At 41.6% G+C, this 27,959-nt stretch overlaps 1 protein-coding gene across 1 annotated transcript in view; it reads left to right on the top strand.

The window, feature by feature from the left end:
* Positions 1–13,645: 13,645 nt before the first annotated feature.
* Positions 13,646–27,959, top strand: part of si:dkey-91i10.3 (cytochrome P450) — a 63,209-nt gene continuing 48,895 nt past the window's right edge. The window contains exons 1-4 of the mRNA XM_034186933.1: positions 13,646–13,996; positions 16,091–16,281; positions 18,110–18,309; positions 25,169–25,366. Coding sequence (XP_034042824.1) covers positions 13,757–13,996; positions 16,091–16,281; positions 18,110–18,309; positions 25,169–25,366 — 829 coding nt within the window. The 5' untranslated portion in view covers positions 13,646–13,756. The remainder of the gene's footprint in view (positions 13,997–16,090; positions 16,282–18,109; positions 18,310–25,168; positions 25,367–27,959) is intronic.

Here is a 27,959-nt window from a genome sequence, read left to right as displayed (position 1 = left end):
AAACTCACAGTAACGACCAGGTGGACGATAGATAACAACAAATAAAACTGGTTTTTGGGACTTCCAATTTGGATGAACAAGACTAAGAGTCAAGCTTTCAAATGAATTAAAGCTGTGTCTGGGTTTTTGATTAATTAATAAGCTGGAGTGGAAGATTGCTGCTAATCCTCCGCCTCGGCCCGTGCTACGAGCATTCTGGCAGTTAGTGTGACTCGGGGGTGTTGACTCATTTAAACTAACATATTCATCCTGCTGTAACCAGGTTTCTGTAAGGCAGAATAAATCAATATGTTGATCAATTATTATATCATTTACTAACAGGGACTTAGAAGACAGAGACCTAATGTTTAATAGACCACATTTAACTGTTTTAGTCTGTGGTGCAGTTGAAGGTGCTATATTATTTTTTCTTTTTGAATTTTTATGCTTAAATAGATTTTTACTGGTTATTGGTGGTCTGGGAGCAGGCATCATCTGTACGGGGATGGGGTAATTTAGTACTCTTGTAGGTTTTTATTTTTAAGGTAAACATTCAACTTCAGTTTTATATATGAAGAGAACTTATTTTTGTCTAAAATGATTACTCTGTGAAGAGGCTGCATCTTTGTGGGTCTCTGTTGGTTTATTTCAGGATCAGACAAAAAAGAAACTTTTTTTCACACAGGAAGTGGAATATGACCTGGAACAGAATCCAGCAAAAATTGGTGATTCTAGAAAAAGGCCAGCATTGGAATATTAACTGTTAATTTCATATAAGACAAATGTCAAATTACTTGGGAAATGGAATGAAGAGTGCAGAATTTTTAAAATGATATTATGCAGATGAGTTAATTTTAAATAAAATAATGATGGTTGAATTGTGAGTTAATATTTTATTTGTCAATATCATAATAACAGTTATAAATAACGAGATATCGTTTAGAGCAACTTATTACTGTATCCCAGAGGGCAGCAGGTGGAAGAGGTGATGTGCAGGATGATGCTGGTCACACAAGGTGTTGTGTACCAGCCTCAGACAGCGGGTGGTGTAGATGGTGCTGATCTCTGGGAGACTGGTCCTGATGATTCTCCCCGCTGTTTTCACCACCCTCTGGAGGGCCTGCTGCTCAGCCTTAGTGCAGCTGGAAAACCACACTAAGAATTCATCGGTCAATATGCTGCCAATTGCATAATGGTAGAAGTTCACCGTGACAGCTGAGGGATTCGAACATTCCTCAAGTAGAAGAGGCGTTGTTGGGCCTTTCCCATAGATGATGTGGTGTTAGTGTTCCAGGTCAGGTCCTCTGACACAGTCACACCCAGGAACCTGAACAGTGTGACTCTCTCCACCACCTCACTCCCAGTGGAGAGTGGAGCAGGGACGGCTCAACCTAACTTGCGGAAAAAACGTAAATAGTTTAAATAAAGTGGTTTTCTTCAACTAAGTTGAACTAACTCATCTGTTTTTACAGTGTAACAGCCTCAACCAGGTGAGATGTGTCAATCATCCAGCCCCTCCCTCTCGTCCCACCCCTTCATGTGGAGGTGATGACTTAGTTATGGATTTGGAGTCCAGGTGTGGTGACCAAGCAGTGCTTGGTTTCAGTGTGTAAGGTTCCCAGTTCAAAGCTCACCCCTGTTTGTTCTCCATGTAATATGGAGTTGCATCAAGAAAGGCAGTAAAACCTGCACCGAATCAACATATAGTAGATCCACCTTGGATCTGCTGTGGTGACCTTGAGGGAAAACAAGGGAGCAGCTGAAGGGACTTACTTACTTTTGAGTCCAGGCATATGTGAGAATCGAATTGGCCTGGAGTGGTTGGGGTCTTCAGCGATCACACCAGGCCACTTGGGGTGATTATGATGATGGTAATTGGGTTGGTGGTGTCTTCAACAGAAAGGATCACGCTCAGGAAAATGTGGCTGTGGTCTTACAGAACCTGATCTCTTATGTTGGATATCATGAGCCTCATCTCCCGAGAGGCTTTAACCACACTTTGACTGTGGGGTTCTCTGGACAGACCTCTCTGGAAAGTGGAGTGTGCTCACCTGCACCGTAACACCATCAGTATTAATACTGCTGTCTTTGTGGTAATGACGAGGATCATTGTCCATGGATCCAGTGTCGGCTGCTTGCTGCTCAGCTTTGACTCAGACCCCTGATGTCAGGTCTTGGAGTTCACTGAGCCATGAATGTGATAAATGTGGGTGAAAAAACGCTGAGTAAGCTGCACTTTGCATGCTGTGGTGTAATCTCTGTGTGGTCAGTAGACACCCTGTTTGCAAAAACTGAAAGGAGTTTGACGATTACACGTTGCTCAATACAGCTGTTGCTCAATACACGAGCAACAGCTCTGGTTGACATTCCTGCTGTCAGCATGCCAATTGCACGCTCCCTCAAATCTTGCGACATCTGTGGCATTGTGCTGTGTGATAAAACTGCACCTTTCAGAGTGGCCTTTTATTGTGGACAGTCTAAGGCACACCTGTGCACTAATCATGGTGTCTAATCAGCATCTTGATATGGCACACCTGTGAGGTGGGATGGATTATCTCAGCAAAGGAGAAGTGCTCACTATCACAGATTTAGACTGGTTTGTGAACAATATTTGAGGGAAATGGTGATATTGTGTATGTGGAAAAAGTTTAGATCTTTGAGTTCATCTCATACAAAATGGGAGCAAAACCAAAAGTGTTGCGTTTATATTTTTGTTCAGTGTAAAATCCAGGTGGCTTTTGATGGCTTTCAGTGGAGTGAGTATATGAGAAATTGTTTAACAGCTGGACATGTTCCAACTTGTCCTTAAGGCTTCCAACGGAGGTGTTTTTCCTGTGGCGGAGCGTCGCAGCGGCTGCGAGCCGACGCTGCAATCCGCTCGCACGTCTTTCATTAAAAAAATCTCCTTTAACAGTGGAATATCCGGATAAAATGCTGAAACCGACTTCTTCTGAAACTTCTCTGTTCTCTCACGACGTCCTGGATCAATAGAGCCTGAAATGTGGAGGTTTTCAGCTGGAAACAGGCTGACGACGGCGCCTGGGAACGCTGCGCGACATCCCGCACCGTGGGAAGTCCTTAAAGCGACAGTATCACCTCAAAATCTCTCATCAGCCGTTAAAATTTTCACCGAAAACCATCTTAATTTTTCGAACCGTGTCCACTTCGATGTGCCTCACAGGTTTAGAAAAAATTTTGATCAAACAAAGCGCCAGTCTCTCAGCAACTTCTCAGACAAAGGAATTCTGACGAGGGGCTGGACGACTCCTCCCACAAGGAGTGCTCACAGGCGAATGAAGTCACCAACAGGCGTGGAAAAACTCACGCATGCGCACGAGGGTTCAAGCATGTCTGACGTAAAAACATATGAATGAAATCCATATAGTTTTTGAAAAAAATAAAAAGGACCTATACCTATACAGGATCCCCCTGCCATCCCCTCATTAACCCATCCCCGTAGAGACGGTGTCTGCTCCCAGACCACCATTAACCAGCAAAAATCTATTTAAGCATAAAAATTCAAAAAGAAAAAATAATATAGCACCTTCAACTGCATCACAGACTAAAACAGTTAAATGTGGTCTATTAAACATTAGGTCTCTCTCTTCTAAGTCCCTGTTAGTAAATTATATAATAATTGATCAACATATTGATTTATTCTGCCTTACAGAAACCTGGTTACAGCAGGATGAATATGTTAGTTTAAATAAGTCAACACCCCCGAGTCACACTAACTGTCAGAATGCTCGTAGCACGGGCCGGGGCGGAGGATTAGCAGCAATCTTCCATTCCAGCTTATTAATTAATCAAAAGCCCAGACAGAGCTTTAATTCATTTGAAAGCTTGACTCTTAGTCTTGTCCATCCAAATTGGAAGTCCCAAAAACCAGTTTTATTTGTTATTATCTATCGTCCACCTGGTCGTTACTGTGAGTTTCTCTGTGAATTTTCAGACCTTTTGTCTGACTTAGTGCTTAGCTCAGATAAGATAATTATAGTGGGTGATTTTAACATCCACACAGATGCTGAGAATGACAGCCTCAACACTGCATTTAATCTATTATTAGACTCTATTGGCTTTGCTCAAAATGTAAATGAGTCCACCCACCACTTTAATCATATCTTAGATCTTGTTCTGACTTATGGTATGGAAATTGAAGACTTAACAGTATTCCCTGAAAACTCCCTTCTGTCTGATCATTTCTTAATAACATTTACATTTACTCTGATGGACTACCCAGCAGTGGGGAATAAGTTTCATTACACTAGAAGTCTTTCAGAAAGCGCTGTAACTAGGTTTAAGGATATGATTCCTTCTTTATGTTCTCTAATGCCATATACCAACACAGTGCAGAGTAGCTACCTAAACTCTGTAAGTGAGATAGAGTATCTCGTCAATAGTTTTACATCCTCATTGAAGACAACTTTGGATGCTGTAGCTCCTCTGAAAAAGAGAGCTTTAAATCAGAAGTGCCTGACTCCGTGGTATAACTCACAAACTCGTAGCTTAAAGCAGATAACCCGTAAGTTGGAGAGGAAATGGCGTCTCACTAATTTAGAAGATCTTCACTTAGCCTGGAAAAAGAGTCTGTTGCTCTATAAACAAGCCCTCCGTAAAGCTAGGACATCTTTCTACTCATCACTAATTGAAGAAAATAAGAACAACCCCAGGTTTCTTTTCAGCACTGTAGCCAGGCTGACAAAGAGTCAGAGCTCTATTGAGCTGAGTATTCCATTAACTTTAACTAGTAATGACTTCATGACTTTCTTTGCTAACAAAATTTTAACTATTAGAGAAAAAATTACTCATAACCATCCCAAAGACGTATTGTTATCTTTGGCTGCTTTCAGTGATGCCGGTATTTGGTTAGACTCTTTCTCTCCGATTGTTCTGTCTGAATTATTTTCATTAGTTACTTCATCCAAACCATCAACATGTCTATTAGACCCCATTCCTACCAGGCTGCTCAAGGAAGCCCTACCATTAATTAATGCTTCGATCTTAAATATGATCAATCTATCTTTATTAGTTGGCTATGTACCACAGGCTTTTAAGGTGGCAGTAATTAAACCATTACTTAAAAAGCCATCACTTGACCCAGCTATCTTAGCTAATTATAGGCCAATCTCCAACCTTCCTTTTCTCTCAAAAATTCTTGAAAGGGTAGTTGTAAAATAGCTAACTGATCATCTGCAGATGAATGGTCTATTTGAAGAGTTTCAGTCAGGTTTTAGAATTCATCATAGTACAGAAACAGCATTAGTGAAGGTTACAAATGATCTTCTTATGGCCTCGGACAGTGGACTCATCTCTGTGCTTGTTCTGTTAGACCTCAGTGCTGCTTTTGATACTGTTGACCATAAAATTTTATTACAGAGATTAGAGCATGCCATAGGTATTAAAGGCACTGCGCTGCGGTGGTTTGAATCATATTTGTCTAATAGATTACAATTTGTTCATGTAAATGGGGAATCTTCTTCACAGACTAAAGTTAATTATGGATTTCCACAAGGTTCTGTGCTAGGACCAATTTTATTCACTTTATACATGCTTCCCTTAGGCAGTATTATTAGACGGCATTGCTTAAATTTTCATTGTTATGCAGATGATACCCAGCTTTATCTATCCATGAAGCCAGAGGACACACACCAATTAGCTAAACTGCAGGATTGTCTTACAGACATAAAGACATGAATGACCTCTAATTTCCTGCTTTTAAACTCAGATAAAACTGAAGTTATTGTACTTGGCCCCACAAATCTTAGAAACATGGTGTCTAACCAGATCCTTACTCTGGATGGCATTACCCTGACCTCTAGTAACACTGTGAGAAATCTTGGAGTCATTTTTGATCAGGATATGTCATTCAAAGCGCATATTAAACAAATATGTAGGACTGCTTTTTTGCATTTACGCAATATCTCTAAAATTAGAAAGGTCTTGTCTCAGAGTGATGCTGAAAAACTAATTCATGCATTTATTTCCTCTAGGCTGGACTATTGTAATTCATTGTTATCAGGTTGTCCTAAAAGTTCCCTAAAAAGCCTTCAGTTACTTCAAAATGCTGCAGCTAGAGTACTAGCGGGGACTAGAAGGAGAGAGCATATCTCACCCATATTGGCCTCTCTTCATTGGCTTCCTGTTAATTCTAGAATATAATTTAAAATTCTTCTTCTTACTTATAAGGTTTTGAATAATCAGGTCCCATCTTATCTTAGGGACCTCGTAGTACCATATCACCCCAATAGAGCGGTTCGCTCTCAGACTGCAGGCTTACTTGTAGTTCCTAGGGTTTTTAAGAGTAGAATGGGAGGCAGAGCCTTCAGCTTTCAGGCTCCTCTCCTGTGGAACCAGCTCCCAGTTCAGATCAGGGAGACAGACACCCTCTCTACTTTTAAGATTAGGCTTAAAACTTTCCTTTTTGCTAAAGCTTATAGTTAGGGCTGGATCGGGTTACCCTGAACCATCCCTTAGTTATGCTGCTATAGACGTAGACTGCTGGGGGGTTCCCATGATGCACTGTTTCTTTCTCTTTTTGCTCTGTATGCACCATTCTGCATTTAATCAATCAATCAATCAATTTTTTTTTTATATAGCGCCAAATCACAACAAACAGTTGCCCCAAGGCGCTTTATATTGTAAGGCAAGGCCATACAATAATGATGTAAAACCCCAACGGTCAAAACGACCCCCTGTGAGCAAGCACTTGGCTACAGTGGGAAGGAAAAACTCCCTTTTAACAGGAAGAAACCTCCAGCACTAATGATTTAATCATTAGTGATCGATCTCTGCTCCTCTCCACAGCATGTCTTTTTCCTGGTTCTCTCCCTCAGCCCCAACCAGTCCCAGCAGAAGACTGCCCCTCCCTGAGCCTGGTTCTGCTGGAGGTTTCTTCCTGTTAAAAGGGAGTTTTTCCTTCCCACTGTAGCCAAGTGCTTGCTCACAGGGGGTCGTTTTGACCGTTGGGGTTTTACATAATTATTGTATGTCCTTGCCTTACAATATAAAGCGCCTTGGGGCAACTGTTTGTTGTGATTTGGCGCTATATAAAAAAAAAATTGATTGATTGATTGATTGACTTCATTGACAGCCCTCGTAAATCAAAACATACACACACATAGAATGTCTATGGTTTCATCAGCCAAATTCTGAGAGCAAATACAAACGGGATGCACTGGCATGACAAATTAGTGTCAAGGTGCTTTATATATATATATATATATATATATATATATATATATATATATATATATATATATATATATATATATATATATATATATATATATATATATATATATATATATATATATATATAATGTGATAATGTATAGAACGTGTATAATAACTAATGTAATAACCTCTGAGGATGTTTAACCTGTGTTATTGCTGGAAAATGTATTTTGAAATGACTTTGTGCCTTTGTATGTAAATTTGTTCAATAAAGTTTAGTGAAAAAAATGTAAAATATATTTTATGTTAATAAATGATTAATATTTTTAATGAACTGTGCTTTATCTTTACTTTGTCAATTACATTTCTGTTATAAGACATTAAATGCAATCGCTTCAAGGTTTATTAAGGAGTGTGGAGTGTTTTTTTTAACTTTATTGAAAAATTAACAGTATACAATATAAAACAGTATAAAAATTAACAGTTTAATGGTATATAGATACTCTCCATTAAAAACTATATAAAACAGCAGTCTTTCACAGTGAATCAAAAAAACAAATAAAAAAAAATTCAATGAATTTTACACAACTTTACCATCTCAGTGGTATTTTCACAACCCTCAGTTAAATTTGATTTCAAGACACAATAAGTGGACTTATAAAATACAGAGGTTTTAGTTAAAATACTGAGTTGGCACATGGTATAGCTAACATGGTATAACTAACATTTTCAAAATTGAACAGGTAATTTCATTTGCAAATACACAAAAGACCCAGGTAAGTGTGTGTAGATTGCTGGAGACTGATGTGCTTTGTGTCTCCAGGCAAAATTATTCTTTTAATCAATGCTAATCATAGTTTTTTTTTTTCTTTAACGAGATGCCCCAAAAGCCATCAGTAGACAGGGATTCAATTTTTGCATTTCTCTGCACTTCCAAACAGGCCAAAATGTCAAAAATGGCAGAATAGTCCCTCTAGCTGCCGCTGTCTGGACAGAGCTGACTCAGCAGCTAGAAGGCAAGATGTCTGCAAAGGTCCTGTACACTTTTGTGAAATTGAAGCGACACAACATCTGGTCATCTTTGGAATTAAGTGATCAGGAAAGCGATTCTGAAAGTTCTGTTGACACAGAGTGAGACTCAGGTTGCATTTCCCCTGGACAAAAAGACTGTCCTTGAACCTTGAAGTACCTTTTTCCTGAAAAAGTTGAATACAAAGACATTTTCTCCATTTCAGAAAAGGGAATACACAGTTTTGAAGCCTGGCACTTGGACTCAGGTCATAATTGATCTGATTTGGAAGAAGATTAAAAAAAAACAAAACAAAACCCATCCACATTTGTGTTCGAAAGAGCCAAGGTCTATCCAACTGTCACCGATAATTGCATAGAGATTAGAGGCTACTGGCCATTTTGAAATGACATGTGACAGAAAGCCTGCAATTAATAGCCCAGTGATGCTCCATTGTTACATACTAAATACAGATATCTCCCTGCACACTGGCCATTCCAAGCGGTTCATGTCTGTAAACCTGCGTGAGCAGACTGCAAGAGAGCTGTGGGAAGGCAGGGTGGAACCAGTTGTATGGAGCTCAGCAAAGGCAGCAGATCTAATGGATGTTGGAGATCCTGAGCCAAGCCACCTACCTAATTTGGCCACCCTGCAGAAAGCCAAACAAGACAAAAAAAGATTTGGAATTAGGGGACAAAGATACTATTATATCTTTGCAATTATTAAAATATAGTGCACTTCACAGTGGTAGCATGGTAGAGATATTGGACTGGATAAGTTTTCTGTCACTACTGGAATCCAACTCAGCTGCATGTATACAAGACATTGTCTAAGACATCTCACCCAGTAGTGTGTTTTGATGCAACTGGCTCAGTAGTGAGAAAACTGGTGAGACCAAATGGTACATCTGGCCATATCTTCTTGTATCAAGGTGTTCTGACAGCATACAACTGCTTCAGTGTCCCAGTGGTGCAAATGCCATCAGAGAGGCATGACATTAATGCCATTGCAAATTAGATGACAGAAGGGATTCATGTAGGAGCAGCTGTTCCAAAGGAAGCTGTGAGTGATTTTTCTCTGGTTATTCTTGGAGCTGCTTTGCTCCCCGTCAGTGCATCTTCAAGTATTATTATGTTCTGTATGTAGTAGAGAAGCTTGAATCTTCGACTGGACTGGGTTGCTTGATGCGAGGACGTTTCACTTCAAATTGCAGAAGCTTCCTCAGCTAAAATTCTTGCTCTGGTAGTCTGACTTCTGTCTTGACTCTTGTAGAGAAGAATAACAGTTGACATAAACAGTTAAAACCCAGCCTTAACCGGGGAGGGGTCTGAGACACGACTTACCCCCTGTTCACAATGGGTACTCAGGTCTAAGCAGTTTCAGTCTTTTGTTCATGGTAATGAGTCATTCACGTCATCAGGAGAGTCATCAGGAGAGGCGTCAGTCCCATCGTTAGGAGGGACAGTTACCTTGTCATTAGGAGGGTGCTAACTAGAGCACAATAGGTGCTAATTAGAACAATTGTTTAGTCACTAGCCAATAGCAGTCTGCCTCTCGGTAGGAGGGGTCTGGTTAGGTTTAATACTCCAGCTTTTGTGGCTTCTGTTATTCTTCTCTAAAAGAGTCAAGACAGAAGTCAGACTACCAGAGCAAGAATTTTAGCTGAGGAAGCTTCTGCGATTTGAAGCTAAACGTCCTCGCATGAAGCAACCCAGTCCAGTCGAAGATTCAAGCTTCTCTACTTTGGAAACCACCTGGACAACTGAGAGCCTACACAGAAAAATGTTCTGTATATGTTCATTTGCTGGTGTTCTCTTTATTTTTTTAGTTTTTTTACGTTTTCTTTAGGTTTTATGCTTTCTTGTTATGTTTTATTTTTGTTCACTCACCCTTACGTCTGTTGCATTGTTTTGCACGTCAGTATTCTGTTTAATGGCAGTCGCCTGACATTTGTTCCTTTTCACGTGTATCTTCTGTTCATGGCCTGATTCCCTGCTCCTGTCTTCAGTTAGTTCATCTGGTATTTAAGTTCTCACCTGTCAGTCAGTCTTTGTGGTTTCAGTCATCTTTGTCTGCTCCCTCCTCTCCCTGTAATTACGTTAATTATATTTATGTATCCCTGCAGTCTTTGTGTCGTTCTGACTTTGTTAGTTTGCTCTGCTGTCACCCTGTTTTTGCCACAGTCATTTTTGGAATTACTTTTGTTTGCCGTTTTGGTTTGTTAGCTCCTATGTGCAGCCAATAAATGACTTGAGTTTTTGACACATACTCCTCGTTCCGTTTCTGCTTTGGCATTGGGTTCATCATAACACCTCATCCTGTTGTGTGGGCCGCTGAAGAGGAGGTACTGCTGGCCCACCACCACAAGATGGCGCCCTGCTTGAAGTGCGGGCTTCAAGCACAGAGGGCATCGGCTTTGCTGGAGGTGACAGCTGTCATCAATCAACACAAGCTGTCACCCATCACCACCACTACAAAGACCGGACTGCAACTCCACCTCCTCGCCGAGAAATCAACTACCATTCAGGTAAATTCTCTGCTGACTAACACTGTGTGTGTAATAACTTGAACTTCTATTGCAGCCGTTTTCCTGGAGTGTTGCCTTATCTGGAGGATTGGCGTTTGGTGTGACAGCGACGGCTTCGCCTCACACCCCAACTCAGATAAGTGGTTGACCAGGAGCTGCACGAGTGTGTGTGATTGGAGGTGGAGGTTTTCCCTCCTTTATTTAATACAGACTGTGGGATTACTGAGTGTGCGAACTCACACTCATCTGGACTGTCTCTGTTCTCTGCCAACAGTACCGGGTCTGACTGCTGAAGACAGCGGCCACCTGGGGCGCAGGGCTTGGCGGCTCCGGTGTTCTTCAGCTCCGTTGGTGGTGGAAGCTGTGTGGGGATCCAGCTCTTCTCTCTCCAGGCGTCTTCTATCGTCGAGCCTGCCCACATGTCACCTGGTGTATGATTGACAGTCCACCATATTGTTATTGTCTGTACGTTGTTGTGCGATTCACAACATTAAATTGTTACTTTTTGGCTTATCCATTGTCCGTTCATTAACGCCCCCTGTTGTGGGTCCGTGTCACGTCACTTTCACAACACATCCTGATCTGAAACAAAACAGTAAAGTAAATACAGGCCCAGTATCGCCGATATCGATACCGATACTTTTTCATATTTAAACTTCAAAGATCCAAAGGATCCAAAAGACCTAGGATAGAATGTCACCAAACATTGTTCGTGACAACAAAATACTTTATCATAATCAACATTTTTGTTTAAAAAATATCACTCAACACAACTTAAAATCTCCTGAGGTAGAGGGCTGACAAACCACAATACAAGGGTGCGCTGCTCCGTGTTGTGTGACACAGCACAGTGCTGCTCTTACAGACAGAGAGTAGACTTTGATGAATCTGCGTGCGCAGCAGTCAGTGCGTGCGGGAGAGAAAAAAAGCTTGAGTATCTTTTTACACAAGGATTGTTCAATATCAATACCAGGGTTGGTATCGATATTATGATCGATCCACCCACCTCTACAAAACAGGTCTTACGTGCTATCACTGTCACCGCCCTCAGTGAGGCAGAAGGTGATGACAGTTCTGGAGTCCCTCTTGCATCAGAAAGGTGCAAGAAATATCTGAAAGCCCAAATTGCAAAAGACTCCATCATGATTCCAGATGAATAGGCAGAGAAAGTGGATCCATGTCGTGAGATCCACACTGACCTCCGACAGTGGGTAATAGAAATATGTGAGGAGAGCAGGCCACTTGCTTCAGGTAACGGGGGTTGAGATAATATTCACTTCTTCCCTGAGATTATTCCCCACAGAATACGACTTGTAAGATACTTACCACTCTGGACAAGAATGACGGTCCCTCTCTTCCAAAACACCAGCATCACAGCAAGCTCAGCCACTGTTAAAGCCAAGTTTAAAAATATAAATCATGGCCTTTTCAAACATGAAAACTTGCCTGTTTGAGTTCATCGCATCATTGCTTGTCATTTTTCCTTCAGTGAAGGAAAGATGTAGATTTGTTCTGCAAAAGAAAAAACTAAGAAGAGCTAACAGTGGGATCAGTGATGGTCACAGAAGCATCCGTGACTATCCACAATGCAGAAGGCAAGATAAAAATGGATTTTCAGCCTTTGGTGGAATCTGATGCTGCCGCAAACATTCCTCCAACAGATGAAGATGCAGTTGAAACAGGAGGGGCCTTGTGGTTCCATCCAAAAAAAAAGGAAGAGGATTTACCTCTCTCCTTGCACTGAAAGGCTCCATGCAGATCCATCTTTTGAGGCCAAAAGAGTGAAGGTGGGATTATTAAAAATGGAAACCTTCATCAGTCTATTAGACTTGACAAATCAACTGTCTCTGTGCTGAACACCTGTGCATTTGATGTGTTTTTCAGTGCTGATGTTGTGCGTTCTGTCACAGCTCTGCTTTTGAAAATGCTTGTCCTTGAGTGAATTTCCCCAGACCCCCAGATCAAAGGCAAACATTGTGATGTCTTGGTCGGGGTGATGACATCATCCCGCAAAAATAAAACTTGCAATATCTCAGAAACCATAGCAGCACAGACAAAAATTTCAGCTTCACTGAGCTCCCTGAAGTCCTGTCAGGTCTTGGAGTTCACTGAACCAGATGGATGAGTGTGAGTGAGCAAACACTGAGTAACCAGCACTTTGCGTGTTGTTGTGTAATCTCTGTGCAGTCAGTATAGACATCCTGTTTGCAGAAACTAAAAGGAGTTTAATTGTCTGCTCACTTGCAGCTAACCTGGGTCAAGGCCAAGATCTAGACTTTTAATGACTTCCTGGACTCACCTATCAGCAGTGTGTCTGTGGATTAAGATTCACTTTGCTTAGAGACATTCTGCCTGTGGGAGCTGGGTGAATGATTGACAGACGTCTGGGAGGAGTTTATGGATGAAAAGAATTTAACCTTTATTTAACCAGGTTGGTCCCATTGAGATCAAGATCTCTTTTGCAAGTGACACCTGGACAATTATGGAATTTCCAGTTCACATAACTTGCATGTCTTTCGATGTGGGAAGAAGCCAGAGCACCCGGAGAACATGCAAATGAACCTCCACACAGAGAGGCCACAGGTGGGACTCGATCCCATGACCTTCTTACTGTGAGGCAACAGTGCTAACCACGAAATCACCATGCTGCCCAAGTCGAGGCCATTCCTAAACAACTGTGCAGGAGGACCAAGGTCCAAGTCTTTTGAGTCCTGTTGCTTCTGGTCTTGCCGGGTCCTACCGCTGACCTAAGATGAGGACTGGAAAGAATTTGTCCAGTGAGACCACAGACTGTATATGAGTGAGACCCTGCTGAGGCGCACTGCTGACGTCTGTGGTGACGCTATGCAGAAAATGGAGCCTACGACCAGGCGTCAATGCAGTAACGTGGACAGGTGGGACGTGCCCTGGATTTCATGTGCTCAGTGAGTCGGAACTGACAGACGGCGTCATTTCACAGCCATTTATGAGCGTTTAAAGTCCACGCTGACGCAGCCGGTGTGCGCACGGTGCCACCGCAGACACAGAAAACACTGCAGGAGCCATCACAGCGACTGACCCACGACGACATGTGGAGGAACTCACTGCTGAGCGTGGGGCTGCGAGCGCAGTGGCTCTCCAGCGGCGTCTCGGCGCTGGGCGCGCAGTGCGGCACAGCAGTGAGGCGCCACGACGCGTCCGCCGCCGCCGCCGCCACGCGTCACGACGCCAAACTCAAGACTATGGACGATTTGGGTGGACCAAGTTTCATCACAACTTTATACTGGCTTTTTATTAAAGGATACTTCCAAATCACGCAACAACTGCAAGTAAGCGAGTGCGAACAGGCTGGTGGAGTGTGCGCAAAAGTGTGCGCCACTCTGCCGTCTGCGCACTATTTTTTTTTAATTAATTTTCACTTCATGATGAAAATGTTACACTCAAGCCTCTTAATTCAAAGACTTGAGGATCAAACGTAGAAACAGCAGTTACGAACATCTTGTTATGCGTTTTAAACACATTTTTTGCGAACAACACAAAAATATGCGACTGTCGAACAGAAAAACTGATTTTTTTTTCCACAATTCAAATTATTTAGTTGCTTGGTTTGATCTGTAATGTATATATTTACTAACCTTCTTGTCAGGTGACAGTCTAACGATGCTCTTTTATTTAATAAAACTCCATTTATGTATTTGTGATACATTACAATCCATTTATTTCATTTTTTAAAAATAACTAATGTGCAAAATGTTGTGAAATTACTGGAATGTTTGCTTGTTTTATAATAATAATAATAATAGTAATAATTATTATTTTATTATATTAAGTGTCAGAAATGAGTGGAATATGATTCACATTGTTGGCCATGTGCTCAGAACAACCAGGAAGGGCAGCTAAATGTTATAATGTTGTCCAACCAGTAGGGGGCACTAAACTTCAGCAGTAAAAAAGGTTTATGACAATACCCTTAAAAAAGTATACTTTAAGTTTATTTTATGAAACAAACCTAAAATTTACTTCTGAAGTATACTTGTAAGTGTATTATTTCAATAATTCTAGACAATGAATTGGCACAGTTTTTAGTTTACAAAGGTATACTTGTAAATACACTTTAATACACTAAAGTGGTTTTATTAAAAGACGGCCATCAAATATGACCATCGGGTACTGCGAAGACTTGAGTCTGTCTGTCTGTGCTTAGCAAAAGTCCAGTCCTATTCTTGCCACCATCTTCAAATTCAAAGGGAACATTCTTGGCACACAGACCTTGGACAAGTTCAAAGATGGCTAACCTTGACCTATATTAGGAGGTTAAAAAGTCTCATTCTGTTCCTTGTTTTTTTTTTTGTTTTTTTTTTTGAGGGGTGGGGTGACAGCCAATTAGAATAGAGTGGCACCGTGATGTCTAACTAGCTGCAAAGTCTGTTTCGTTTGTGGCTAAATGTAACATCTTTGTCATATATTATGTAAAATCTAGCGATATATAAACACTTCTAAAACTGAAAACGCTGTTTTTGTAACCTGATAACATCACTGAAGTGATTTACAAGACGTTTTGTGGACGGCCGCGTGCACACTAACTTCCGCTCTTGTCAAAAGCTCATGTATGTGCACATGCATGCCGTCCTGCAGACGCTGTTAAAATGTAAATATTGGTTATGATTGATTGATTGAGGGGCTTTATTGAACATGTACAAATTGTGCATAAGACAATAGGATCTTAATAATTAATGTACATAACATTAAATGTATAATTATATATACAATGCTCATACAGCCGAGGGTAATTGAGCATTGCATTATAATTTTTGTGTAAGTGAACCTCTAGTGAGTAGTTACGTACTTATAGCCCACTTTTTAGTTTATGAAAGTATACTTACTGAAAGGGTTTTAGTCATTTTTCCAGTCTGATCAGGATTTGAAGAAATGTTCCTCTGGTTACAAGCCCGACTCCACAAACCAGAGTCCATGAATATTCGCTGCAAATCAGAGCAACTATCTTGTTCAGACGTGGAGAGATGGATGGGCACACAGGATTGAAACCAGCACAGCCGCATGCATGACCACACTGGTGTAAATATTAAGAATATGCAGAAAATGATTGTGCGGATCTTGGCCAAAGAGGTACATTTTAAAAGGCATGCGTATTGTTGGGAGTATGTGGTGGAGGTTACACCATGGCTAGTAGAACACGAAAGACGCCCACTGAGCAGTCGCTGACAAATGGGCTCACAAATAAATGGCTCTCATATCTGAGTGGAAAATCTAAATGACAGCAATTACCATAATTTCAAACATGGATCCAGAAAACATTTGGTATCTTCAGAGCTGACATTAATTATTAACAAAATTGCGGTCAAATATACTTCAGTTATTACCTGATTTTTACAATATGACCCAATAACTGTGTGTGCTTAAAGATTGAACACAGCAAGATCTACGGTCCTTTGTGGAAGTCAAAGTACGGTCCTCTGATTGTGGTGAACGTGGCCAGCGCTGAACTGATAGAGCAGGTGTTACGTCAGGAAGGGAGACACCCAATCCGGACGGACATGCCTCACTGGAGGAGCTACAGAACGCTCAGGAACCAGGCCCACGGTCCCCTGACAGAGTGAGTGAACCACTCTGCCTCCTCTGAGTCTTCATTCTTCTTCCTGTCCAGACAACAAACAAATAAACACAATAAATGAAAAAGAAAAAAAAAGAACTCTGTCCACCCAACAACCTCAATCAGGCAAACAAAGCACATTCTTTCCCACACTGAGTTTGTGATATTTGTACTACAGACAGGCACACTTAAGATATCTGAAGATATTTCTAGCTTGGAGGTGGAAATCAGTCACACTCAGATGTGCTGTTGAAGCACCTGTGTTGCCCGCAGCACTGTTTTTCTCTTGGTATTCAGTCATTTTTGTCTAACATGTTGTGGTAGTGCTTTATGTGTTGCAGAGTTAATGTATGAGTTTGAAGACTATGTGTTTTTATTAAATTTGTTTTCATATTTTGGGAGGTCCTGCAGCTTACATTTGGTTATGTCCACTCAGTTATTATCTTTAACTCAAAGAGCCCTGACAGGTTTTAGATTATCTATGGCATTGTTTAGGTTTTAAAAAAATGTAGTTCATTGCGTTGACTACAGTGCCCTCCAAAAGTATTGGAACACTTGGTATTTCATACGTTCTAATTTGTTTATGCCATGTCAAATACAAAAATTTCTAAAATTATCTTCCTTAAGGCCCTGTCACAGCCGACAGCCCCGTTTCCACCAAGTGGTTTGGGTCAGTACTGCACGGTGTGATGCGCATCAGAAACAGACTAAATTAAACATTATTTTATTTTTTATGTTCATTTTTTATCTTAGTGGACCATTTTCACTGTGTACAGAATGCGGTGAGTGGACTGGCTGTGGTAAACGCTGCCGTGAAGGAATGGAGTGCTGTGACTCTTTAAACTTTTAAAGCGCCGACCGGCTGCTTTCAGGTCCACTGAACAATGAAATGCTGTGATGATTTAAACTTTAAAGCGCCAGTCGACCGCGATTAGGTGGGATCAAAATGAAGTGCTGTGTGATCTGTACGTGTGGTGATCACTGACAGCGACAGCGCTTTAAACGTTTAAACACCGCATTAATCAGGTGTGATCACCCTGATCAATTGATCAGGTCGTCTGATGATCACACCAACATGGACGACGCTTTAAAAGTTAAATCATCACAGCGCTTCTGTGTGCTCAGAGCATGACGCCGTCATCCTCGGAGAAACGCACAGTCTGTCCGCACGAGGACCGCAGGTTTCAGCCAATCAGTAGACAGCATTAATGGACATATTTAGACTTATAAGTAAATTACAAGAAACGTGTGCCAACAATCACATAACTTACCTACAACTTATGTCCCACAAGCCCTGGACGTATGAGTCACATGCTGGCATGCGTTGAAAATTTTCAGCATGCCCAAAATGTTTTGAGGAGCTCAGCTTAAGCCGGGAGAGCTGATGTTTGCTGTTTGGTATTGATTCTGTTTTTTTTTTCTGTTTGGGGTGTGGCTCCATCCAGTGATGGAGTGGATGTCTTCTTCTGCAGGCCTCCTGTCATGTGCATCAGCATGGGCTCCCAAAATTTGCTGCATATTTGTATTGTCAATTGTGTCAGTAGCATGGACCAAGAAGAGGGTCACCCCTTTGAGCCTTGTCTGCTTGAGGTTTCTTGAGGAGCAAAAACACATCTCTGTGGTAAATTATGACATTTTGTTTTAAATGATTATGCCCCTTTTAATGTGGATAAATATAGTTAGTGACACTGACTGATATAATTTCACATGTACGCTTTTCTATGCTTCACTCTAATGTAAGATTGAGTGACTGTTTGTGTGACAGTGGATGTTTGACACAAATGTATTCTGTCTGAGAACTCAGTTTCTGAAATGAAATGCTCTTTTGCAGAATGGGGGAGAAGTGGCAGAAAATCCGCAGCATCTTGAACCCTCGGATGCTGAAGCCCAAGCATGTTTCTTCCTACAGCAATACCATCAACGAGGTGGTGACAGACTTCATTCACAGAGTGACCTGGCTACAGGAAACCAGCGGCAACAGAGTTATGGTCAACGACCTCACTGGAGAACTCTATAAATTTGCTTTTGAAGGTCAGCAGTCATAAAAATGGCATTCATTCATTCATTTAATCAGCTATTGAATGACACACTGACCGGAAGGACTCTCATACATTTCCTGCAGTATAATCCACACTGCAGTCCATAATATTATCACACATGATCCACTGAGGACATACGAGCTCTTAATCACACGCTGAGGAGTTTAGAGTGTTAGCTTGTAAATGTTCATGTATCCATCCCCTGACTTGTGTAAAGAAAACTGGCAGTAAAACCAAAGGGTGCCATTACATACACAACCAATCATCTTGGTGTTTATAGTTTTATTTAATTATATCAAGTTGTAGAGCCGCGTTTAAGGAAGATAATTTAATTTTTTTTTTGTATATTGAAAAGCCTGAATTATTTTTTGTATTTGAAATGGCATAAACAAATTCAAATATGCAAATTGCCAAGGGGCCAAATACTTTTTAAGTCACTGTTAGTATAACACAAATATAAACAGAGGACTTGGCACCCACCGTGGCAGAACAGCACTTCGCCCAGCATGGTAACTTGTTTCTTACATGCTAGGTTGCAAAATGCCTCACAGGTGGTGATTTTGCCTTTGACTTAGTGGTCATTGCTCGTTTCCACCTACTGCAGTTGTCGTTTTCATGCCCAGCATCTATGTTCTTTAAATAGCAAATATTTCAGCTCATCTGGGCACATCTGTCTAGAAATGAGGTGTGGTCTAGCACAACAATGGCGCATAATTGGACCGTGGAATTAAGTGAACACAAAAATTAACAATGAAATAACGGGAATAACTAATGGAACGCCACAACTTTAATGAGTCTGGTTTTGACCATATTTCAATACTATTCACTCTCCTTGTAGCTGTGAACCAACAGATGGAATTTCCACAGTGGCTCCAGACTTTAAAATTTTGCCATCTTATTCCAGACACACTTGTGCGCTCATTTGTCCTGTTTGCTTAGATGTGTTTCCTCACCAAAAAACCTCTCCACACCTTTCACTTGCATCCGTTTCACAGAGCACCCCGCGTGCCAGTTTCAAAGGCATGACCGGTGACACTCTGGCACAAAATTTGCATGAATAATAATCCAGATAAATTCCACATTTGCAGTCAGTTTACGCTCCTACAAGATAGTGCTGAAGACATGAAAATGCCCCAAATAGATTTGCATTCTGAATTTTAGACAGTGTGCCAGAGATCCTCAGGATCGACAGACTGTTGACTGTCCTCAGCACATAACTTTGTTTGGGTGGTGCAGATAAATAAACAGACTGTGGAATGTTCTGTACTCAACATTATTGTCACTTTACCGAGACATTGCTAGGCCGGAATCTTAGATTTACGTCAACGCTACCTGGCTATACCCGCCCGCTGTGCGTAAACAAATGACGTCATAGCGCGCAGCCCAAGAACTGTCCGCAGAGGGGGAAAGAAAACTGTCTGCAGAGGAAAAGATAAAAAGGCGAGAAGTGTGTGTTGGTCCCAATATGGATATTCCGGATGATTTTCTCATGGATAGTACGACAGTGAACAGCAGCCAATTAAGCAGCCAGCTTGATGAGGACGCACTGCTGAATTCGGAGAGCAGTGCACCAGCTGACATGACAAAAGTTAAAGTGAGCCAACTTTTTATGTACGCGTTACGTGTTGTGCATCTCAGTAAGTGATAATAATGAAAAAATAACATGCTGTTGTCATGCGGTATGCATTTTCTGAGTCTCTCCGTCCATGCAGTGACAGAATATCTATCATTTTGGGCGACTGGACATGAACATTGGGCCTCTGAAAATGCATACCGCCCTCCAAAAGCATGTTATTTTATTAGTGTTAAGTGTTTTTGGACACCCGTTATCAATATCAGAAGTGTAAAGAGGATCCAAGTTATTTTTAATTTAATTAACACAGAGTGAAAGACATAGTCTCATTCTTGTATAGTAAAATTCACTTTTTTTTAATCTATTTGACAGCCAACACTATCAGAGGTTTCCTCTTTGTGCACTAAATGACCTGAACTAAAGAGATAAGCTCATCAGTTTGGTTAACTCTCTGAAGTGACATATTTATCACAGTTATCTCTCAACTGCTCAAGAATGATCAGTTTTGTGTTTAAGTGATTACACTGGAAAAGATCTGTCTTCAACTCAAGCATCCAAGAAGAGGAATAAAAATTAGTAACAGTCACATTACCAGAACATGAAAAACTATAAATTCCAGTACACTCTTAATGCACTGCAAAGACATGAGTTGCCTCTCATGGGTTTAACATTCCACTGTATGTTTACCTTCCAACATTTAAAAAATGTACAAAACAATCTGAGCTAGATTAAAATCATTTTAAAAGTCAGCATTATTCACATCAGGCTTTCTTTGTTACTGGCTATAGTGCAAAATATATACTGTCATTTTTTTTAATAAAAAGAAGCTGATAAGGATTTTAAAAGATGGCATTGTGTTAAATGTACTTAAATGTTTGACAGTGCTGAGCATGTTTGAAGTCTTAAGTGAACATACTATTATAATTATAGTGAGGTCCATAAGTATTTGGGTAGGGGAAACAATGATTCTATTTTTGAGAGCTGGAGGTGGCAGAACTGAAAATGCTGCAATGGGCAGCACAGGTAGGATTGCTGAGAGATGTCAGAGAGGTGATCCTGATGGTTTGGACATGTACAACCCCTGGCAAAAATTATGGAATCACCGGCCTCAGAGGATGTTCATTCAGTTGTTTAATTTTGTAGAAAAAAAGCAGATCACAGACATGACACAAAACTAAAGTCATTTCAAATGGCAACTTTATGGCTTTAAGAAACACTATAAGAAATCAAGAAAAAAAGATTGTGGCAGTCAGTAACGGTTACTTTTTTAGACCAAGCAGAGGAAAAAAATATGGAATCACTCAATTCTGAGGAAAAAATTATGGAATCACCCTGTAAATTTTCATCCCCCAAATTAACACCTGCATCAAATCAGATCTGCTCATTGACATTGACCCTATGCCATGACATTGACCCTATGTGTCTTTTTGCAAGGAATGTTTTTGCAGTTTTTGCTCTATGGCAAGATGCATTATCATCTTGAAAAATGATTTCATCATCCCCAAACATCCTTTCAATTGTCCAAAATATCAACATAAACTTGTGCATTTATTGATGATGTAATGACAGCCATCTCCCCAGTGCCTTTACCTGACATGCAGCCCCATATCATCAATGACTGTGGAAATTTACATGTTCTCTTCAGGCAGTCATCTTTATAAATCTCATTGGAAAGGCACCAAACAAAAGTTCCAGCATCATCACCTTGCCTAATGCAGATTCGAGATTCATCACTGAATATGACTTTCATCCAGTCATCCACAGTCCACAATTGCTTTTCCTTAGCCCATTGTAACCTTGTTTTTTTCTGTTTAGGTGTTAATGATGCCTTTCGTTTAGCTTTTCTGTATGTAAATCCCATTTCCTTTAGGCGTTTTCTTACAGTTCGGTCACAGACGTTGACTCCAGTTTCCTCCCATTCGTTCCTCATTTGTTTTGTTGTACATTTTTCGATTTTTGAGACATATTGCTTTAAGTTTTCTGTCTTGACGCTTTGATGTCTTCCTTGGTCTACCAGTATGTTTGCCTTTAACAACCTTCCCATGTTGTTTGTATTTGGTCCAGAGTTTAGACACAGCTGACTGTGAACAACCAACATCTTTTGCAACATTGCGTGATGATTTACTCTCTTTTAAGAGTTTGATAATCCTCTCCTTTGTTTCAATTGACATCTCTCGTGTTGGAGCCATGATTAATGTCAGTCCACTTGGTGCAACAGCTCTCCAAGGTGTGTTCACTCCTTTTTAGATGCAGACTAACGAGCAGATCTGATATGATGCAGGTGTTAGTTTTGGGGATGAAAATTTACAGGGTGATTCCATAATTTTTTCCTCAGAATTGAGTGATTCCATATTTTTTTCCTCTGCTTGGTCTAAAAAAGTAACCGTTACTGACTGCCACAATCTTTTTTTCTTGATTTCTTATAGTGTTTCTTAAAGCCATAAAGTTGCCATTTGAAATGACTTTAGTTTTGTGTCATGTCTGTGATCTGCTTTTTTTCTACAAAATTAAACAACTGAATGAACATCCTCCGAGGCAGGTGATTCCATAATTTTTGCCAGGGGTTGTACAGAGGAGGGACTCAGGGTGTACAGGAAGAAAGCAAGAAAGACCACAACATTGAGCCAAGTCAAAAACCCTCTGGTGGGGTTCAACATGTCATTATCAAGGTCTGCAGTCAGGAGAGGGCTTCAAGAACTTACTTAAGTAAACCACTGGTAGCATTCAACAACAGCAAGGCCAGATTAAAAGTTGTCATAAAACGTAAAATAAACCTAAATAGTTCTGGAATAAGATTCTTTGACCTGTAATAAGCCTCAAGGTAACTCAAATGATGAAAATCTGGGTTTTAAAATTTCTTGGTTCCTCCCATTTGTGTTTTTTGCCAGACGTTTCTGTGTAGACTCTCAGTTGTCCAGGTGGTTTCCATAGTAGAGAAGCTTGAATCTTCGACTGGACTGGGTTGCTTAATACGAGGACGTTTCGCTTCAAATCTCAGAAGCTTCCTCAGCTAAAATTCTTGCTCTGGTAGTCTGACTTCTGTCTTGACTCTTGTAGAGAAGAATAAACAGAAGCCACAAAAGCTGGAGTTTTAAACCTAACCAGACCCCTCCTACTGAGAGGCAGACTGCTAAGGCTAGTGACTAAACAATAGCTCTAATTAGCACCTATTGTGCACTAGTTAGCACCCTCATAATGACAGGGCAGCTGTCCCTCCTAATGATCGAATGGACGCCTCTCCTGATGGCTCCCTTGATGACTCTCCTGATGACGTAAATGACTCATTACCATGAACAAAAGATTGAAACTGCTTTGACCTGAGTACCCCATTGTAAACACGGGACAAAGCGTGTCTCAGACCCCCTCCCCGGTTAAGGCTGGGTTTCAGCTGTTTCACATAGAATGCCTCCTTGACCCCTCTCTCAAACCATTTCTTCTCTCTGGCTAAGATTTTAACTTCCTTGTCTCAAACGTGTGGTTAGTGTCTTTAAGGTGGAGATGAACTGCAGACTGAGGTCCACTGGCGCCCTCTCTGCGGTGCTGGTATAGCCTTTTGTGTAAAGGTTGCTTAATCTCACGTATGTAGTGCTCGTTACAGTTTTCCTGACATCTGATAGAATACACTACATTGCTCTGTTTGTAACTAGGGATCCTGTCCTTAGGGTGAACTAATTTCTGTCTCAAGGTGTTAACCGGTTTAAAGTAAACTGGGATTTTGTGCTGTCTGAAGATCCTCTGTAGTTTTTTCCCCTCCTCCTGCTAAGTAAGGGAGAGACACTCCTCTTCTTCTTGTCTCCGTCTCCTGTCTATCTGGTCTCTTTGTTCTCTGGGACTTCTGCACTTTGTCCAGGGACCATCGTGGGTACCCACATACTGTGAGGGCTTTCCAGACAAGTTGTAGTTCTTTAGCCCTTCCCTCTGTCATTAGGAGGGTGCTAACTACAGCACAATAGGTGCTAACTAGAGCTATTGTTTAGTCTGCAGTCTGCCTCTTGGTAGGTGGGGTCTGGTTAGGTTTAAAACTCCAGCTTTTGTGGCTTCTGTTTATTCTTCTCTGCAAGAGTCAAGACAGAAGTCAGACTACCAGAGCAAGAATTTTAGCTGAGGAAGCTTCTGCGATTTGAAGCGAAATGTCCTCGTGTCAAGCAACCCAGTCCAGTTGAAGATTCAAGCTTCTCTACTTTTTTTGCCAGAAATTATAATTGGTTCTTTTTCATACATTCATTTTCAAACCTGCTTATTCCAGTTAAGGGTCACAGGGGCTTGAACCTGTCCCAGCGGGCACTGAGCCAAAAGCGGATACACCATAGATAGGTTGTCCTGGTGACTAATGGATTGAAGACTTGTATCTTATTATTGTCTGTTCTCCTGTTGTGGGTTACTCACTGTCTTCACTCCTATAAATGTGCCTAAAAATTCAGTGACAGATGCAGGTCTGATCCAACCTTGTGTGCATGTTTGCACATTAAGAGTGTAGTTTTTTGTTGTGTGGGCCGCCAGAAGAGGAGGTACTGCTGGCCCACCACCAGAGGGCGCCCTGCCTGAAGTGCGGGCTTCAGGCACGAGAGGGCGCTGCCGCCACGGACACAGCCGGGGGTGACAGCTGTCACTCATCCATGCTTCATCATCTCACTCCATAAAACCCGGATGTCATTTCCACCTCATTGCAGAGATATCGTCGAACCGTTCAGGTACTATTCTCAGCCTTAAAGTAAATTGTGTGTCAGTCTGAACTCTTTTTTGCAGCCGCTTACCTGTGGTGTTCCTTATCTGAGAGACCGGCGTTTGGTGTGAACAGCGACAGCTTCGCTTCACACCACTACCAGATAAGTGGTAGACAGGAGCTGCACGAGTGTGTGTTAGAGGTGGAGGTAGAATTCCCACCGTTGTTGTTACTGGGTGTGCACACACCCATATCTTATTGTCTCTGCTCCCTGCCAGCAGTACCAGATCCGACCTTCGAAGGCGGTGGCCACCTGGGGACTCGGGACTTGGCGGCTCCAGTATTCTCCAGGTTCGGTGGCGGAGGAAATCGTGTGGTTCCGGTTCATGTCAGGACAGACGTCTTCTATCCTCGAGCCTGCCCACACGTCACCCTTGTGATTGACTGTCTACAAAATTTCACATTCCTCTGTGTTGTGCTCATTCACAACAGTAAAGTGTTTATATTTGACTCTTTCATTGTCCGTTCATTTACGCCCCCTGTTGTGGGTCCGTGTCACTACACTTTCACAACAGTTTTTCCTCTCAAGCTTTGTTTGTGTGTTTTTGGATGCAGGGATCTGTGCCGTGTTGTTTGAGACTCGCATGGGGTGCATGAATCAGGTGGTGCCAGAAGAAACCCAAAAGTTCATCTTCTCTGTCGGGGAAATGTTCCGCCTCTCCCCCATCATTGTGCTGTTCCCACAGTCCACCTGGCCCTACATGCCATTTTGGAAAAAGTTTGTGGCAGCCTGGGATCATCTCTTTAAAGTCGGTGAGCAGTTTCAACCACTTCACTAATAATTACTGCTGCCATGAGTGGACAGAAATAACAAGTGCTTTCATTTTGAGTTATTAATTTGAACAATTATGTAGATAAGCTCATAATCACTTCTTCTCCTCTTTTTAATCCTGGACTTTTTATTTCTCTAAATTATTTCTCTATGCTATGATGGAAAATGAAATCCATGAATGCAGAGTCTCTCTGGGCCTTTATTTGTTGATGGAATATTTCTGCTCCAATGTAAGACGTGTCCTCCAGAATGTGAGTGTCCATCCATCCACAGACAGCGGTGGATAACAGACCTGAAAACCACATTTGTGTAAAATACAGATGTCTTATGAGAAAATTATGTTTTAATTAAAAGTTAAAATCACTCAGGTCAGGTGAAATGTATTCAGTTGCAGAATACAAAATTCAATACAATTGAAATACTTTGGATTCCTTGTCATCTGAATACTTTTGGATTACTTCAAAACCAGTTACTGAAAATAATGCACCTCATATTAAAAATGGACACAAAGACAAAGCAAGACCATACTGTGCTTCTGATTATAGTTTTGATATGGCCTCAAATAGACCCTTGGAGTTTATAGGGATGATACATAGTAATAAGTTTGTTACATGATATGAAATGGGATATGACATGGTGGTCATGGATTAGTGATTCTGGAGGGAAAATCTATTTTGAGAACTATGATTTCACACTTTTAGCAGATCATTTAAACCAAGGGGTGTGTCCGCTATCTGCCGGCCAGCGACTCACTCTCAGCTGACACTTAATTTCCGGCTGGCTGATCACAAAGATCACAGCCTGGCTGCATGATCAGTGCTGTGCATGCTGAGACATGGCTGCGGGTGATCCAAAGGTGAACTTGTTTGTTTTTAATTTTTACCATGTCATGAGAACCTGCCCACGCATGATCATCTTGGTGGCATGTTGAGAGGTGATGTTCTTCATGGCACAATATGTGTTCTCCACCTGTGAGTTGCAATGACACAGTGGTCCACTGTTCCAGCATGGACATGGCAGCCATCCAGATGTGCATGCTGCACTGGACAGCGATCACACTCCAGCCACTGTTCAAGCCTTTCCCACCTCAGCCACACCTCGACAATGTTGGATCATGAAGAACCAGTTGAACACTGATGTGCTCAATGTAAAACACTATGATGAATGGAAAACACTTCTAAATTAATAAAGAGGGAGTTCAAATAAATAAATACTACAATAAATAAATACATATTTACATAACAAATAAATAAAATAAATAATCACAGAAAAAAGTCTCACTCTCTGTCCCTTTGTTCTGTCATTATTTATTTGAAGTGCTTGTTAAATAAATATGTATTTATTTATTGTAGGATTTGTCCTCCCTGTCTCTGTTCTCTGTATTTTAGTGTAACACATCATGTGCACTCTGTCAGTTCCAGCTGACAGTGAGTCACTGGCCGGCGATCAGGTGACACGCCCCTGTCCACAGCGCTATGACCAAAGCAATCACACATAAATGAGTTCACGCCTTTCCCCTTATTGTATGTATGTATTTATTTATTTTCCCACTCTTTCTCTCTTTCATGTGGACTACGACTTACGTGGTGGAAGTGACATTAGCCTGGCCGGCCGACTGATAACAGAGTTCACACCGTGCCATGCACACTGAGACGTGGCTGGCTGGTCCAAATGTGACCTTGTTTGTATGTAATTATCAACATGTCATGAGAGCATGCGAGCTTACCCACACATGTGCATTGCATGGAGTGTTGGGAGCTGATGTTGTTCAGGGCACAATATGTGTTCTCCAGCTGTGAATTGCGAGTACACAGCAGTCAGCTGTTCCAGCATGGACATGACAGCCGTCCACATGCGCACTGCACAGCGATCACATTCCAGCGATCACATTCCAGCCACCTCAGAGGATGACACACTCGCACGGCATTTGTGTTGCGAGGGGGGCACACTCGCATGCGATTTGTGTTGCTCGAAAACTGCACACCCGCGGGGCACTTAGACAATGCAGGGCCATTCGCGCAGCTAGCTCGAAAATGGTCACCTGCTCTCTACTCTCGTGCTGGCTGCACAAATGGCCCCACCTTTTCTAAGTGCCCTGCAAGTGGTGTTGGATGTTCGTGGGTGGCACCTGGACTCTGACCAACTCCGGCCGAGAGTGGGTCGATCACCTGGCCTTCACCATCATTTGGGTACTGGTGTGAAAGCTGCCTCGATCGCGCCATTCGGCCACCGTTTGATGTGGCCAATTATTTCGTGTAGCCCCTCAGCCACGGCACGATATGTCCAACCTGTGTTCGACATGCCGTTCGAATGTTGCGAGCACGATGAGATGGCAATGCAACCTCATCTTGTCCGCTGTTCAAGTGGGTTTCCAGTTTGAGCGACACATGAATGTAGAGTGCATGTACTGTGGTCAAATGGTTGTGATGACTGCTGTACAAGGCGTTCAAGGCCGCTCCGAAATTTCATGAGTGGCATTCGAATCCTCCTTCAGGCGCCATTCGGCCTCAGTTGTATTATGTATGAAGGGGCCCTAAGTATAAAATATTTTAGAATATTGTCTTTATTGTAAAA

The sequence above is a fragment of the Thalassophryne amazonica genome, chromosome 14 (genome assembly GCF_902500255.1).
Source record: "Thalassophryne amazonica chromosome 14, fThaAma1.1, whole genome shotgun sequence".
Classification (NCBI taxonomy): Eukaryota; Metazoa; Chordata; class Actinopteri; order Batrachoidiformes; family Batrachoididae; genus Thalassophryne; species Thalassophryne amazonica.
Note: the sequence above shows the minus strand (reverse complement) of the source record. Positions and strands in the feature narration are given on the sequence as shown.